Raw genomic sequence first — 16,392 nt, forward strand, 5'->3', positions numbered from 1 at the left:
TATACTAATATATTCTATATATTTGTGAGAGAGAGAGAGAGAAAGAAAGAGAGCCCAATCAAGATGGTGGAGTAGGAGAATCCTCAGTTTACCTCCCCCCAGCGACATACCAAGGGTGCAACTATATACAAAGCAACTCTCGCTGAGTGTGACCTCAACACTAGCCAAACAGCTCTTACATAGCTAAAAATATAAAGTAAAAGTCATATCCAGTGAGCAGAAGGGGCAGATGAGGTCTGAGTGATACCCATAACCCTAGCATTGTGACCCGCAAGCATGAGTGATATCACAGGCATAGACGTCCTCCCTGAGGAGTGTGGGGTTCAAGCCCCACATCAGGCACTCCACATCCTCTCACCCCCACCCTGGGAATCTGTGTTATAAAAACTAGCCACCCTAACATCTGACTTTGGAAATCAGGAGGGCTTCACTCTAAGAGTGCCAAAGGGATATAGACACTCTGCTCTTAAAGGGCCCATGCATAAACTCACTCCTCTGAGATTCAGCATAGAGGCAGCATTTGAAAAGTGCCTGGGCCACTCAGAGAAGCAACAGAAGTGTTCATCAATACATAAGTGGATAAAAAAGATATGGTGTATATATACATATGTGTGTGTGTGTGTGTGTCTGTATAATATACCATACATGCATATGCATATATGTGGCATATATATATATACACACACGACTCGATATTACTCAGCCATAAAAAAGAATTAAATATTGCCATTTGTGACAACATGGATAGACATAATGGGTATGATGCTAGGTAAAATAAGTCAGAGAATATAAATATCATATGCTTTCACTTATATATGGAATCTAAAACCAAAACAAATGAACAAACGAAACTGAAACAGACTCATAATTACAGAAAACAAACCAGTGGTTTCCAGAGGGGAGAGGGGTGGGAGAATGAGTGAAATAGGTGAAGGGGATTAAGAGGTACAGTATGTAAAATGTAAAGTACAGCATAGGGAATATAGTCAATAATATTGTAATAACTATACATTACATGTCATCAATGTATGGTGACAGATGGTAACTTGACCGATCACGGTGAGCTTTTCATAATGTATGTAAATGTCATACAATTATGTTGTACATGTGAAAAAATATAATATTGTATGTCAACTATATTTCAATAAAAAAGAGAAAATATACCATATTTTAATTTTTAACTGGATATACTGAGGTAAAAATCTTTTCAAATTCACATTAAATAGAAATTTAATAAACATCCAAATTTCTTTTCCTTCAAAGTTTAACAAAAATGTTAGAAGTTTTATTGGGAATAATAAGATATGGATATAGCCAAAGATATTGAAAACAAAAATAAATGACAGGAATGTATCTGCTTAAACACTGAAAATACATACTAATATATATTTAAGGTATATGAACTAAAACGGAAAACACAAGACTTAAACACCAATATATGGAAGAAAACAGAAATGTCAAAATGCCAGAAATACACACCCACACACACCCACACACGTTTACACAGTATGTGATAAATACATATGAGATAAATACCATGTGAAAAAAGAAAGGGAGATAATCACAGATAGGAGATTAAATGAATTCAAAAAGAAAATTACTTTAAATTGATTTTGTAAAAAATCTAGCAAAATATTCCATGCTCATGCATTATGTCAAAGACTAAAATTGACTCAAGAAGTAGAGGATTTCAAAAGAACATAACCGTGTAAGAAACTGGAAGGATTTTCAAAAACATTCTATTGGATAATAACCTGGCTCCAGATGTGTTTAAAATTTTAAAGAACAAATTCCCATATTTCAAAAAACTGGCTCACAGAAAAGAAATATCTGGAAATCTTTCACATGTATTTTTCCAAATAAGCATAATATTAAATACAACATTTTAATATGGGAAGAATGACAGAGAGAAACATCCTGAACCAATTAAAATAATGATAAACTATAACCATATAGTTTTAAAATACATGCACATTTCCAAGTCAGTTCTATTTTGAAATCATAATATTCATAAAGGACAAACTCTAAAACTTGTATCAGTAATAGTAAAAAGCATTTGATGAAACAAGTCATTTCTGAAAACATATATACATATACACAGATACAGTTACAAATAGGTTAAAAAGGAATTTAGAGGAAATTCTTAAATATGAGAAAAAATGGCTCAAACATGTTATGATTAAAACCAGGGAAAGACTAAAAGGATTTCTTTTCGATTTTTGGCATTACTTACGAAGTTCTTGATAATAAAAGGTCTAGAAAAATAATATAAATATCAAAAAAGATAAAATATAATTATTTGCAGATTTTGTGGCTATATATAGGTTGTATGATTATATCATATGGAAAATCTAATAATGTAAACTAACGGATCGGATGGAAGATGGCAGTGTAGGAGGATGCTGGGCTCACCTCATCCTGCTGATCCCTTAGATTCCACCCACATCTGCCTAAATAACCCAGAAAACCACCAGAAGTCTAGCAGAATGGACTCTCTGAAGCCAAGCATAGACAAGAGGCCCACAGAAGAGGGTAGGAAGGGTGGAGAGGCGGTGCTCGGTACACAGATTGGCTCGGGGTGGAGGGGCAGCCCGCTGGGCAAGGCAGAGCCCCCAAGTCTGACTTGCAAAAGCAGAGGGGCTGGACTGCATGAGTTCTGACAGCCAGCAGGACTTAACATCTGGAATGTTAAAAGTGAACAGTGCTGCTCCTGGAGAGCGGGGAGGGTGAGAGGACACTGGGAGGGAGAGGTGTTGAGCCCCCAAAGACATAGCTCAGCTCCGCGGGGAACAAAGATGCTGGCCAGCGCCATCTCCCTCTCCCATCCCCCAGCTGAAATCCCAAAGGGAGCCAGTTCCTGTCACTGAACTTGCTTGCACCGCACAAACACCCAAGCGCTGTTCTGTGGATCCATCCCTCTGAAGGGTCTGCCTGCCTCCTCCCAGTGCCACAGGGACCCTCCTGCAGGGGACAACCAAGGGCAAAGTGAGCTAAGCCTGCCTCTCCCGCCCCTGTGCACCTTGCAGATCCACCCCAGCTAATACACCAGATCCCATCAAAGCAGCACCACAAGGCTGGCAGTGTGCAAGTGCCCAGACAGGGGCCACACCACTCCACAGTGAGTCCTGCCCCTGGGAGAGGGGAAGATAAGGTACACACCAGTCTGACTGTGGCCCCACTGGTGGGATGGGGGCAGACATCAGGTCTGACTGTGGCCCCGCCCACCAACACAAGTTACTCCAGACAGCACAGGGGAAGTGCCCTGCAGTTCTGCGCCACTCCAGGGACTATCCAAAATGACGACACGGAAGAATTCTCCTCAAAAGAAACTCCCGAAATAGCGACAGCTAACGAATTGATCAAAAACAATTTAAGCAATATAATGCAACAAGAATTTAGAATAATAGTCATAAAATTAATTGCTAGGCTTGAAAAAAGTATAGAGGACAGCAGAGAATCTATTGCTATAGAGATCAAGGGACTAAGAAACAGTCAGGAGGAGCTAAAAAATGCTATAAATGAGGTGCAAAATAAAATGGAGGCGACCACAGCTCGGATTGAAGAGGCAGAGGAGAGAATAGGTGAATTAGAAGATAAAATTATGGAAAAAGAGGAAGCTGAGAAAAAGAGAGATAAAAAAAATCCACGAGTATGAGGGGAGAATTAGAGAACTAAGTGATGCAATGAAATGGAACAATATCCGTATCATAGGAATTCCAGAAGAAGAAGAGAGAGAAAGGGGCTGAAGGTGTACTTGAACAAATCATAGCTGAGAACTTCCCTGATCTGGGGAAGGAAAAAGGCATTGAAATCCAAGAGGCACAGAGAACTCCCTTCAGAAGTAACTCAAATCAATCTTCTGCACAACGTATCATAGTGAAACTGGCAAAATACAAGGATAAAGAGAAAATTCTGAAAGCAGCTAGGGATAAACAGGCTCTAACTTACAAAGGGAGCCCCATAAGACTAGGGGCAGACCTATCTACTGAAACTTGGCAGGCCAGAAAGGAATGGCAGGAAATCTTCAATCTGATGAACAGAAAAAATATGCAGCTGAGAATCCTTTATCCAGCAAGTCTATCATTCAGAATAGGAGAGATAAAGGTCTTCCCAAACAAAAACTGAAAGAATTCATCACCACGAAACCAGCCCTACAAGAGATCCTAAGGGGGATTCTGTGAGTGAAATGTTTCAAGGTACCAGAGACATCACTACAAACATGAAAACTATAGACATCACAATTACTCTAAACCCGTATCTTTCAATAATAACACTGAATGTAAATGGACTAAATGCTCCAACCAAAAGACATAGATAAATTGGTAAAAAATTGATTTAAAAAAAGACCCATCTATTTGCTATCTACAAGAGACTCATTTTAGACCTGAGGACACCTTCAGATTGAAAGTGAGGGACTAGAGAACTATCTATCATGCTATTGTAAGTCAAAAGAAAGCTGGAGTAGCCATACTTATATAAGACAAACTAGCCTCTAAATTAAAGGCTGTAACAAGAGATGAAAAAGAGCACTATATAATAATTACAGGGTCTTTCCATCGGGAAGAGCTAACAATTATAAATGTCTATGTGCCGAATACAGGAGCCCCCAAATATATAAAACAATCACAAACATAAGCAACCTTATAGATAAGAATGTGGTAATTTCAGGGTACTTTAATACCCCACTTACAACAATGGATAGATCATCTAGACACAGGATCAATAAAGAAACAAGGGCCCTAAATGATACATTGGATCAGATGGACTTGGCAGATGTATTTAGAACTCTGCATCCTAAAGCAAAAGAATATACTTTCTTCTTGAATGCACTTGGAGAATGCTCCAAGATAGATCACATACCAGGTCACAAAACAGCCCTTCATAAGTATAAAAGAATTGAGATCATACCACACACATTTTCAGACCACAATGCTATGAAACATGAAATAAACCACAGGAAAAAGTCTGGAAAACCTCCAAAAGCATGGATGTAAAGAACACCCTACTAAAGAATGAATGGGTCAACCAGGCAATTAAAGAAATGAAAAAATAAATGGAAACAAATGAAAATGAAAATACAACAATCCAAATGCTTTGGGATGCAGTGAAGGCAGTCCTGATAGGCAAATACATTGTAATCCAGGCCTATCTCAAGAAACAAGAAAAATCCCAAATACAAAATCTAACAGCACACCTAAAGGAAACAGAAGCAGAACAGCAAAGACACCACAAACCCAGCAGAAGAAGAGAAATAACAAAGATCAGAGCAGAAATAAACAATATAGAATCTAAAAAATACTGTAGAGCAGATCAATGAAACCAAGAGTTGCTTTTTGAGAAAATAAACAAAATTGATAAACCTCTAGCCAGGCTTCTCAAAAAGAAAAGGGAGATGACTCAAATGGATAAAACGATGGATAAAAATTGAATTATTACAACCATTCCCTCAGAAATACAAGCAATTGTCAGGGAATACTATGATAAATTATATGCCAACAAACTGGACAACTAGGAAGAATGGAAAAATTCCTAGGCACCCACACACTTCCAAAACTCAAACAGGAAGAAATAGAAAATTTGAACAGACCCATAACCAGTGAAGAATTTGAATCAGTTATCAAGAATCTCCCAACAAATAAGAGTCTAAGACCAGATGGCTTCCCTGGGGAATTCTACAAGACATTTAAAGCAGAGATAATACCTATCCTTCTCAAGCTATTCCAAAAAATAGAAAGGGAAGGAAAACTTCCAGACTCATTCTATGTAGCCAGCATTACTTTGATTCCCAAACCAGACAGAGACCCAGCAAAAAACGAGAACTACAGGCCAATATTCCTGATGATTATGGATGCAAAAATTCTCAATAAGATACTAGCAAATTGAATTCACAGCATATAAAAAGAATTATTCACCATGATCAAGTGGGATTCATTCCTGGGCTGCAGGGTTCAATATTTGCAAATCAACCAATGTAATATATCACATTAATAAAAGAAAAGATAAGAACCATATGATCCTGCCAATTGATGCAGAAAAAGCATTAGACAAAATTCAGCATCCTTTCTTAATAAAAACCCTTGAGAAAGTCGGGATAGAAGGACCATACTTAAACATCATCAAAGGCATTTATGAAAAGCCCACGGCTAATATCATCCTCAATGGGGAAAATCTGAGATCCTTCCCCCTGAGATCAGGAACACGACTGGGATGTCCACTCTCACTGCTGTTGTTTAACATAGTGTTGAAAGTCCTAGCATCAGCAATCAGACAACAAAAGGAAATCAAAGGCATCAAAATTGGCAAAGATGAAGTCAAGCTTTCCCTCCTTGCAGATGACATGATATTATACATGGAAAACCCAATAGACTCCACCAAAAGTCTCCTAGAACTAATACATGAATTCAGCAAAGTCACAGGATACAAAATTAATGTGCAGAAATCAGTCGCATTCTTATACACTAATAATGAAGTAACAGAAAGACAAAGAAACTGATCCCATTTACAATTGCACCAAGAAGCATAAAATACATAGGAATAAACCTAACCAAAGATGTAAAAGATCTGTATGCTGAAAACTATAGAAAGCTTATGAAGGAAATTGAAGAAGATACACTGGAAAATGGAGAAATGGAAAAACATTCCATGCTCATGGATTGGAAGAATAAATATTGTTAAAATGTCAACACTATCCAAAGCAATCTACACATTCAATGCAATCCCAACCAAAATTATGCCAGCATTCTTCTCGAAGCTAGAACAAGCAATCCTAAAATTTGCATGGAACCACAAAAGACCCTGAATAGCCAAAGTAATATTGAAGAAATAGACCAAAGCGGGAGACATCACAATCCCAGACTTTAGCCTCTACTACAAAGCTGTAATCATCAAGACAGCATGGTATTGGCACAAAAACAGACATATAGACCAATGGAATAGAATAGAGACTCACCAGAATTGGACCCACAAAAGTATGGCCAACTAATCTTTGACAAAGCAGGAAAGAATATCTAATGGAAACAAGACAGTCTCTTTAACAAATGGTGCTGGGAGAACTGGACAGCAACATGCAGAAGAATGAAACTAGACCACTTTCTTACACCATTCACAAAAATAAACTCAAAATGGATAAAGGACCTGAATGTGAGACAGGAAACCATCAAAACCCTAGAGAAGAAAGCAGGGAAAAAAACCTCTCTGACCTCAGCCACAGCAATTTCTTACTTGACACATCCCCAAAGGCAAGGGAATTAAAAGCAAAAATGAACTATTGGGACCTCATAAGATAAAAAGTTTATGTACTACAAAGGAAACAATCAACAAAACTAAAAGGCAATCGACGGAATGGGAAAGGATATTTGCAAATGACATATCGCACAAAGGGCTAGTATCCACAATGTATAAAGAACTCACCAAACTCCACACCCGAAAAACAAATAATCCAGTGAAGAAATGGGCAGAAGACATGAATAGACACTTCTCTAAAGAAGACATCCAGATGGCCAACAGGCACATGAAAAGATGTTCAACGTCACTCCTCATCAGGGAAATACAAATCAAAACCACACTGAGATATCACCTCACACCAGTCAGAGTGGCTAAAATGAACAAATCAGGAGACTATAGATGCTGGGGAGGGTGTGGAGAAATGGGAACCCTCTTGCACTGTTGGTGGGAATGCAAACTGGTGCAGCCACTCTAGAAAACAGTGCAGAGGTTCCTCAAAAATTAAAAATAGACTTACCCTATGACCCAGCAATAGCACTGCTAGGGATTTACCCAAGGGATACAGGATACATAGGGGCACTTGTACCCCAATGTTTATAGCAGCACTTTCAACAATAGCCAAACTATGAAAAGAGCCTAAATGTCCATCAACTGATGAATGGATAAAGAAAATGTGGTTTATATACACAATGGAATACTACTTGGCAATGAGAAAGAATGAAATCTGGCCATTTGCAGCAAGGTGGATGGAACTGAAGGGTGTTATGCTAAGTGAAATAAGTCATACCAAGAAAGACAGATACCATATGTTTTCACTCTTATGTGGATCCTGAGAAACTTAACGGAAGACCATGGGGGAGGGGGAGGGGAAAAAAAAAGGCTAGAGAGGGAGGGAGCCAAACCATAAGAGACTGTTAAAAACTGAGAATAAACTGAGGGTTGATGGGGGGGTGGGAGGGAGGGGAAAGTGGGTAATGGGCATTAAAGAGGGCACCTGTTGGGATGACCACTGGTGTTGCATGGAAACCAATTTGACAATAAATTTTATATTAAAAAAAAAGAATGTAAGGGGCGCCTGGGCAGCTCAGTTGGTTGAGTGTCCAACTTCGGTTCAGGTCATGATCTTGCAGTTTTTAAGTTCGAGACCCACGTCAGGCTCTGTGCTGACAGCTCAGAGCCTGGAGCCTGGTTTGGATTCTGTGTGTCCCTCTGTCTACCCCTTCCCTGCTCATGCTCTCTCATTGTCTCTCAAAGATGAATAAACATTAAAAAAAATTAAATATATATAAAAAGAACTATGTAAACTAATTTAAAAAGGCAACCAGTAAAATTAATATGGAAACTTAAAAAACATAGTAGGTACAAGATACATATAACATTCAAGTTTAATTAGACCTTAGAACTAACCAGCAGAAATGCATAACCAGCAGAAATGCACACAGAAAAAAAAATTTACAGTTATGTAAATTTTAATTGCATAGGACAAAAAAAATGAAGAAAAGAAACCCTCTCATGAACAAGTTAAAAAATACGTACAATATAAAATACAAAAACAAGTCAGTGGAGGAATATTCATTTAGAATTTAAGAGAAAAGTCTATTTCATACCATATACAAAACTAAAAGCCAGATGAATTAGATATCCTCATGTATTTTTAAACAATAAAAATATTAGAAATATTTTTTAAATAAATCTTTTAAGTTTTTAAGCAAGAAATAACTTAGTTTCATAGAAACTAAATACTTTTCTGTGGCATGAGACACCATAAATTGTGTGAGGATTCTACTGATAGAGATTTGGGTTAAAGACAGAACACTGTGAAGAACTTCAGGAAATACTACTAAAAGATCTGAAAAAGGAGGTGAAATTAGGACTCAAAACTAGGGCTCATTGAAAGTCTGTTTTTGAAGCAGTTAACCCACCCATGTAGCCTCTGCCCACTTAGCATAGCCAGATGCTAGCCTTTCTCAACTCTCAGGAGTAGACCTTTGTTATTTGAAAAAAAAAAAAAAAAAAAAAAAAAAAAAAGGTAAACTAGAATTCTCTGCACAAGGGACACTAGGCACAACGGAGCAGACAGTTACCATTTGGAAAATAAAGGGATGGAATGAAATACTGCCTATGTAACAAACAATGAGACCTCTAGACTTTCCCCCTATTTTATTCTCTACTAAATCATATCTAAAAATAGAGGTCAAGAGGTAAAGATAAGTAGAGAAGAGGCAGACAGAGACAGAGATACTAAGTGCAATAGAAACTTATTTTGTATCCCAAATTGATGATAGTGAGATTCAAAAAAATCACACTGCAAAAGAAAGAAAAACAAATTAAATTAAAAAAAAAAAAACAAAAAACAAAACTGGATGAGCCCAAAGGCTGCCTTTATAGGATTATCATTTGCTACTACATTGCATGAAATGAGACCCTTTTTTTGGCAGGGCCTAGTATAATTCTGGAAGTAAGAATGGTTCTAGGTTATATTAAATCTCACTGACAGTGGGGTAAAATACTCCACAAAGCTCTGAGTAATGAATTACTGGCTTCTAATAAAGAGACAATATCAATTTAACAAAAACAACCAGAGTTTTCAGTCCAGCATATAAAAAAATTAGCATTTTCCTCCACTGGCCTTCAGTTGTGAGTCAAAGAAAAGCATAAGGTAACTTAAGGGTCATGACCATTAGACATGCCCTCCAGAGACAAATACAGGTTGTCATCTGCATGTTATGGATTGAAAAGAGGTTGATAAAGTGCTTGGAGGTGAATATGAATAGTATACATTGGGGTACATTGTTTTCCTGGAAATATAACTTTTAGAGTGCTGTTTCAGTGCTAAGGTACTGAAAATGCTGAGTCATCAGTAATAAAATGTCACTGTTGACAGACCCTACAAAAAAATAATACTGGAGCGCCATGAAAAAAATAAGGTTTTCCTTAGTCTTCAAATGCTTACTTCTGGAGCTCTTAGAAAATTGGTCTACATTTCTCTAACTCTTTTAAACTAAAAGTTTCTTCACCTGGGAGGTTAATGGTAGTATATATCTGTTAGTATATACCTATACTCGCATCATATTAAGATTATGAAAGAATCCAGATTCAGTTGCACTTAAACTCTAGTTTCTTTGCAAAGCCCTCCTTTGTGATGCTTCTTCAGAAGTTGCCCTGGTAATAAGGCAAAGATTTGAGTCACTGTTTGATCATGAGATTGTATGTGGACAACTGTTAAATGAGTCTCCAATTCCTACAGTGAAAGGGTATGCCCAGCTATAGTTCTGACCAGCTTTTGATGCATTCAGCCGGAAGTAAATCAATTAAAGTTCAAGTAGGTTTGCTGAACTTAAGTCATCTTTCTGGATAGGGTTTGCAAAGGTTTATTTTTGTCAAGTATACCTCACTTTGGAATTCACTTCTAGGACCCTCTCTGCTGCCTTCTATCAACATTATTGTTTCAGAAATTCCTTCAGTAAGCCTCCAAGGAGAGTCATAAAAATAGAAAATATGTATTACTCAATAGAAAATTTCTGTAGGGATTGGCAGCATACATGACGAGAACCATATATTCTTTCAGTTATGTCAAGGGCTGAACAGTTTCTGAATTTAGAAATTTATAAACCTCTCTTGAAGAACATATGATTCTATGAATAATACTTAGCAGCAAAATTTATAAAGAATAAGGATGAAAATGGGAAACAATTAGGATTAGGTAGGTAAAAAAGAAATTCTTGGTAATAAACAATGAACTATTATATATGTATTTTTCATATTTGTGTACTTATACACATACGTATAGCTTTAAAGAGTGAACACTATTGAAAAGGTTTTTAAATGTGCAATTCTATAAGCTTCCTTCCACATTAAAGCATTCTAGAGAAGTGAGCATATTGGGATAAAAAAAATAAATGAGGTGTGTGTGTATGTTGTATGAAAAACAAGAACATAAAAATAAGTGAAACACGTGGTTTTCCATTTTCTTCAAATTCTGCCTTGAATTGTGTTTGTTTTGCTTGATCCATAGTCTCCAGTTCTTTCCAATACAGTGAAAATGGTCCCAACACAATTTTTAATGCCTTTGTCTTATTTGCTCTTTGGTATGCTTTGCAATTGGCAGTAACTTTAAGGTCAGTGACCCATTCATTCAAAGTTATCTTTCTGAAGCCTTATTTTTAGGGACTACTATCAAATTAAGCATAAGTCATTTTTTCAGCAGAGAAGGTGACATTTTATTTCTGTAAGATCACATAATAACCCATTTTATGTGAAAGAAGGGACATTACCTGTATGACTTAGAAAATATATACCAACCTATCTTGTTTCCCAACCACAGTATAAAACTTCGATTTGCTTCTTACTTTTCTCTCTCTCTTTTTTTTTTTAACAAATCTGTATCAAGTAATACTTGTGCTGTTCACTTTATACACATTATCTCTAATCTTTAAATGATCTGGAAAAGCAGTGGCCATTGTCCTTATTTCCCGAAGAGGAACTTGTAACTCAGAAGTTTAAGTAACTTGGCCATAGCCACACAGCCAGCAAGTTTTCCCGTGCATTAGATCACACCCTCGTTTGTGACTATTTTGCTTTCCCTCCTTGGCAAACTAGTCAAATGATGTAGATTATTCAACTTATTCACAAATCCAATAACCAAAGTAAACCACAAAAAGAGACAACAGATTTTATAGGTTAGCATATTCTCTAGGACAGGAAGTATGGATTCTTTTTCTTTTGAGTGGTTAGGGATTATGTATAGATTACACAGACTTAAATAGTCATGTCCCTTTTGCTAGCTGTTTAAAAGCAGGTTACTAACCTGAGACTCAGTTTGCTCATTTATACATTGGGAGGATAATAGTATATTTCATAGTGGCATTCTGCAGATTAAGTGGGATAATAAATACAAAGTGCTAAGCACATTTCTGGCACATGAAAAGCATCTGTAAATATAAGCTAGGTGTCCAATTAATTCTACATGCTCACTCAATATTCAACAAATAGTTGTGATTACAGTGAGGTTGAGAAAAAAACATGACTTGAATGTAATGGCCTTAGCCTTGGGACTCAGAATGTGTTCCCAGAATAGCAGAATCAGCATCACCTGGAAATTTTATAAATGCAAACTCATGATCCTCACCCAGATGTACTGAATCAGAATCTATAGGACAGGGCAGAGATACTGTGTGTAAATGTACTTTCTAGAGGCTTCTTACATGTGCAAGAGTGAAAGTCATTGACCCAGAGGTTAGGAAGTATAATCATTTTATATATTGCCTACCACTTTATTAGTAAACACAGTGTGAACTAATAAACATTGCTACTCAGCTATTGAATCCTTTGTTATACATACACAGTATGTATTTATAAAGATACCAGAGCTCTGAGTTCTTTGGTAGCAGTGATGGTCTGTCTCGTATGCTTAGCCTGAGTGTAGGACACATGCTGGGAAATCAAAACATAATTTTACTTAAATAATTGGTTTTGCTAAGCTTGTTTTAATTAACTGGCAAATCTATTTACTATATTTAAAACATATTAAGCTTTTTTCACATTAAATGTAGTTTTTACAGTTAAATCAAAACATAAATTTCAGAGTACCATATAAAGACAAACATATTTTTGTCTCAGAAATATCCTGTTTTTGTTTGTTTCTTTGTTGGTTGGGGGGGGGCACTTCTCCTTATTTGTTTTTTTTTGGTTATGTGTTTGACTCTAAGTCACACTCTATGTGTGTGACTGCCCTTGTAAGAAAAAGATGAAAGAAAAACATAGTGAATTGGTCTTATTAACATATGTCACACTGCTGACTATCAAAGGAGAATTTAGTAAAATAATGGCCAATAGTTAGATGCACAAATTAGTACGTGCTATAGAGAACAATTACACAATAATTGTTTTATTTTTCTCAGAAAATGCACATTGAAGTGCTAATTAAACTTCAAGTATAAAGATCCAGCTTGCTAACTTTGCTATAATCATGATCATGATCATTATCAAGTACTGCTTAAGCACCTATAACGTTGGGGCATTATGCTAAGATGTTGCAATTTATTAAAATTATGCAACACATTTAAGAGTCAGGTTTGAGCCCTGACTACATTTTTTTCCATTTTAAAGACTTTATTTACACTTGAGAGCAGCACAGCATCTAGAAACAACAAGGTCATTGTGGTCAAACAGACCTGAGTGACTGTGGACAAATGTCTATCATCATAGCATAGTGTTATGAAATTCCAGCACAGTGCTTGTTACATAAGATGTGCTCAATGAAAGTTATTACTGTTGTCATAGCTATTATTATTATTATTATTATTATTATTATTATCATTATCTTACTGAGCAGGTACATAAGCAGTTGACAGACCAACACTCTCACTTCCTGCTGATAAGCGAGTAACTGCCAATGTCATCTTCCAGACATATGAAAGGTGGCTGAAATGTTTTCTCTATCTCCAATTTCTAAATGCTCCAAAAGTAGTGTGATTATGTTGGGAAAAGCAAACCTTAAAGAAAATTGCCTCTTAGAAATTCAAAGAAATAAACACAGGATGCCAGGCCATCACAACATTGTATAAAATGCTCCTACAACAGACATTTAGCTCAATGGACAGACTCCTTAACTTAAGAGGCAACATTTTCATTGTAATGTGAAGCCTAATGGAGTTTACTGTGAGAAAACTGGAAAAAAGAGAAGGAAGATCATGACCTCTACATTTAACTTATTCAGGTTGCTAATTCTTCTGCAAGTTGATTAATAATGTATGCTGCCACATTTTGTAAAGTGTGAATATATGTACTTATAACTACCTATATGTAGTCAGAGAATAATCATACTGACAGTTAACTTGCTTTGTTCTACCTTTTTGATTTTTTAATTTGGTGGGAGGGGGAGAGACGGAGAGGGAGAGACTGACTGAGTTGAGGAAAGAGGCAGAGGGAGAGAGAGAGAAAAAAATCTTAAGCTGAGTGTGGAACCTAACAGGGGACTCAGGGCTTGATCACACGACCTTGAGATCATGACCTAAGCCAAAATCAAGAGTCAGACACTCAATTGACTGAGCTGCTCAGGTGCCCTGAACTTGCTTTGTTTCTTAAAATAAATGCTGCATCTTAAAGAAAGAGAAGTAGTGGATCTAAATCTACCTTAATTCTTCTAAGATAAGGGAGCCAAGGATGTAAGAGCAAAGGCTTTGGCTTCAGCAGACAGCATCAAGTTTATTCCCAGCTCCATCACTTATTCAGTGTAAAACTTTGTGCAAGCTACTTAGCCTTCCTGAGAATCAGTTTGTCCATCTGTATAATTGGATTGATAATATTATGTACTTAGTAAGACGGGTATAGGGTCTAAAGAGAATAATTTTACATGTGCCTTGCACACAGTAAATGTTCAATAAATGTTAACTTTCATTATATTTAAGTTATACAAAATAAGTGACTTAGTAGGACCAACATTCCATTCCTACAAATTACCGCTAATATCTCTTCATCTTAACATTGTGTTGTCCTACCCCTCCCAAAACAAGATACAACAAAGAAAAAATAATAAAGGGAAAAACTCTTTTAGGAATTGAATATGGAAATGTCAAAGATAAGTCTGCAATATTTAATGATGAACCAATAATTCAAAACTGCAAGTAAAGAATATTAACTGATTTCAAAAATATTTTCCATTTCCATGCAAAGATTTAACACAATCTTATTATAAACTGTCAGTATCACCACTGAATTCACAGTACCCTAAGTCTCCCTTTCCTAATGTTTGGAGCCATATAACATACTCCTTATCCTCTTTTTTTTTTTTTTTTTTTTTTTAGCTCTGTAAGCTGAAATAATACAAGTCTAAAATATCAGAGTTTAGTTTCTGAGAATATTAAGTGGAACCGTTCTATTTGAGGAATATTTATTTTTCCACACTCACGTTATTTTTCCACTTTTTAAAAAAAGAAAAAAATAAAGGCAAATGCTTTAGACTTTAAAAAAGGTTTTTTGTCAGCTCTGGAAGAAGAACATGACAAAAGAACACCTCATCTTCAGGAAAACAGCAAAAGGCAAAAACAGATCATCACTAACAGAAGCTAAATTACACAGGAGAGTTGAGCTACTAAGATATAATTGATTCTGCCAGGATAAAAATGGAACAGAACCAAGAGATTATAATGAGAATCATTTTGGTACTAAAGAAGACCTCTTTAACAATGGGTGTGCATTCAAATCCTAGTGTGATCATTATAGGCTTATTTTCCTTGTTCGCGTTCCCATGATAAAGGCCTGAAGAGAAGCACTGGCATTTTAAATTGTTCAGTCTCGCTTGCTGAATTTTTTTTTCTTCCTTCTTAGGCAAAATTATATTCTCATGTTACTAGAAGAATGTTTCGGAGAGCAAGTACTGTGAATATATAGCGGCCAACAGTGAAGATAGCACTGGAGGATTAGGGTACTGATAAGGGAAGAGAAATTACCTGTGGGCATTTGCTCCAAGGTCCCCACTCAGACATGACACATTCACTGGGACACAAGAGAGAGCAGGACTGGGTTTCTGGGGGAATTTCATCCTGGTTGCACAGGCTGTTATCCACGGCTCCCCCTTCACTATCTGCAGCACTCACGCATCTGCAAAGCCAGATCAAAGGATAAAACAATAGAGAGTAAATTTAAAATAGTTATGATATAGTTACTTACCCCTCAAAGATAGTTAAACATAAAATAAGACTAGCAGAGAAATCAAGGGAAAAATATTCCTTCTTCAGCCAGTTGACCTTTATTGAATGATAATCCTTTATTCAGCAGAGCAGGAGAGAATAACGCAAAAAAACTGGAGTCCACTGTCATTCTTGAAGAACTCTCTATCTCAAGAGACCTACACTACTTTAACTCAGGTCCAGCACAGAGTGAATTTTATTTTTACAGTAACAAATTTTGAAGTCTTTCCTTCTCTGAATGAATTCATCATCACTTTTGTAACAGTGAGAGCCTTCGTAGTTCCTGTGACTCTCTTAGACCTTTCCTACACTTATATCTCACATCATCCAAACTTCCTTAATCTTTGTCCGACACATTTAAGGTCATGACCAAGTAATGTGAAACATAATTGAATATGTTTTTCTTTCAAGTATTCTCTTCATTTCAGTAAGGAATTTTGGTATCACAAACCAAAGGTCAATATGTAAGCATTTACAT

The 16,392-nt window shown here is 36.5% G+C and overlaps 1 protein-coding gene across 2 annotated transcripts in view; it reads right to left on the bottom strand.

Moving 5' to 3' along the window:
* THSD7B (thrombospondin type 1 domain containing 7B) overlaps positions 1 to 16,392 on the bottom strand; it is a 1,098,632-nt gene that overhangs the window by 79,928 nt on the left and 1,002,312 nt on the right. For both annotated transcript variants that reach the window (XM_053909184.1, XM_019454952.2), the window contains one exon: positions 15,675 to 15,825. In XM_053909184.1, coding sequence (XP_053765159.1) covers positions 15,675 to 15,825 — 151 coding nt within the window. The remainder of the gene's footprint in view (positions 1 to 15,674; positions 15,826 to 16,392) is intronic.

Source organism: Panthera pardus, unplaced genomic scaffold (genome assembly GCF_024362965.1).
Source record: "Panthera pardus isolate Hobbes unplaced genomic scaffold, ASM2436296v1 HiC_scaffold_10, whole genome shotgun sequence".
In the NCBI taxonomy this organism is placed as follows: Eukaryota; Metazoa; Chordata; class Mammalia; order Carnivora; family Felidae; genus Panthera; species Panthera pardus.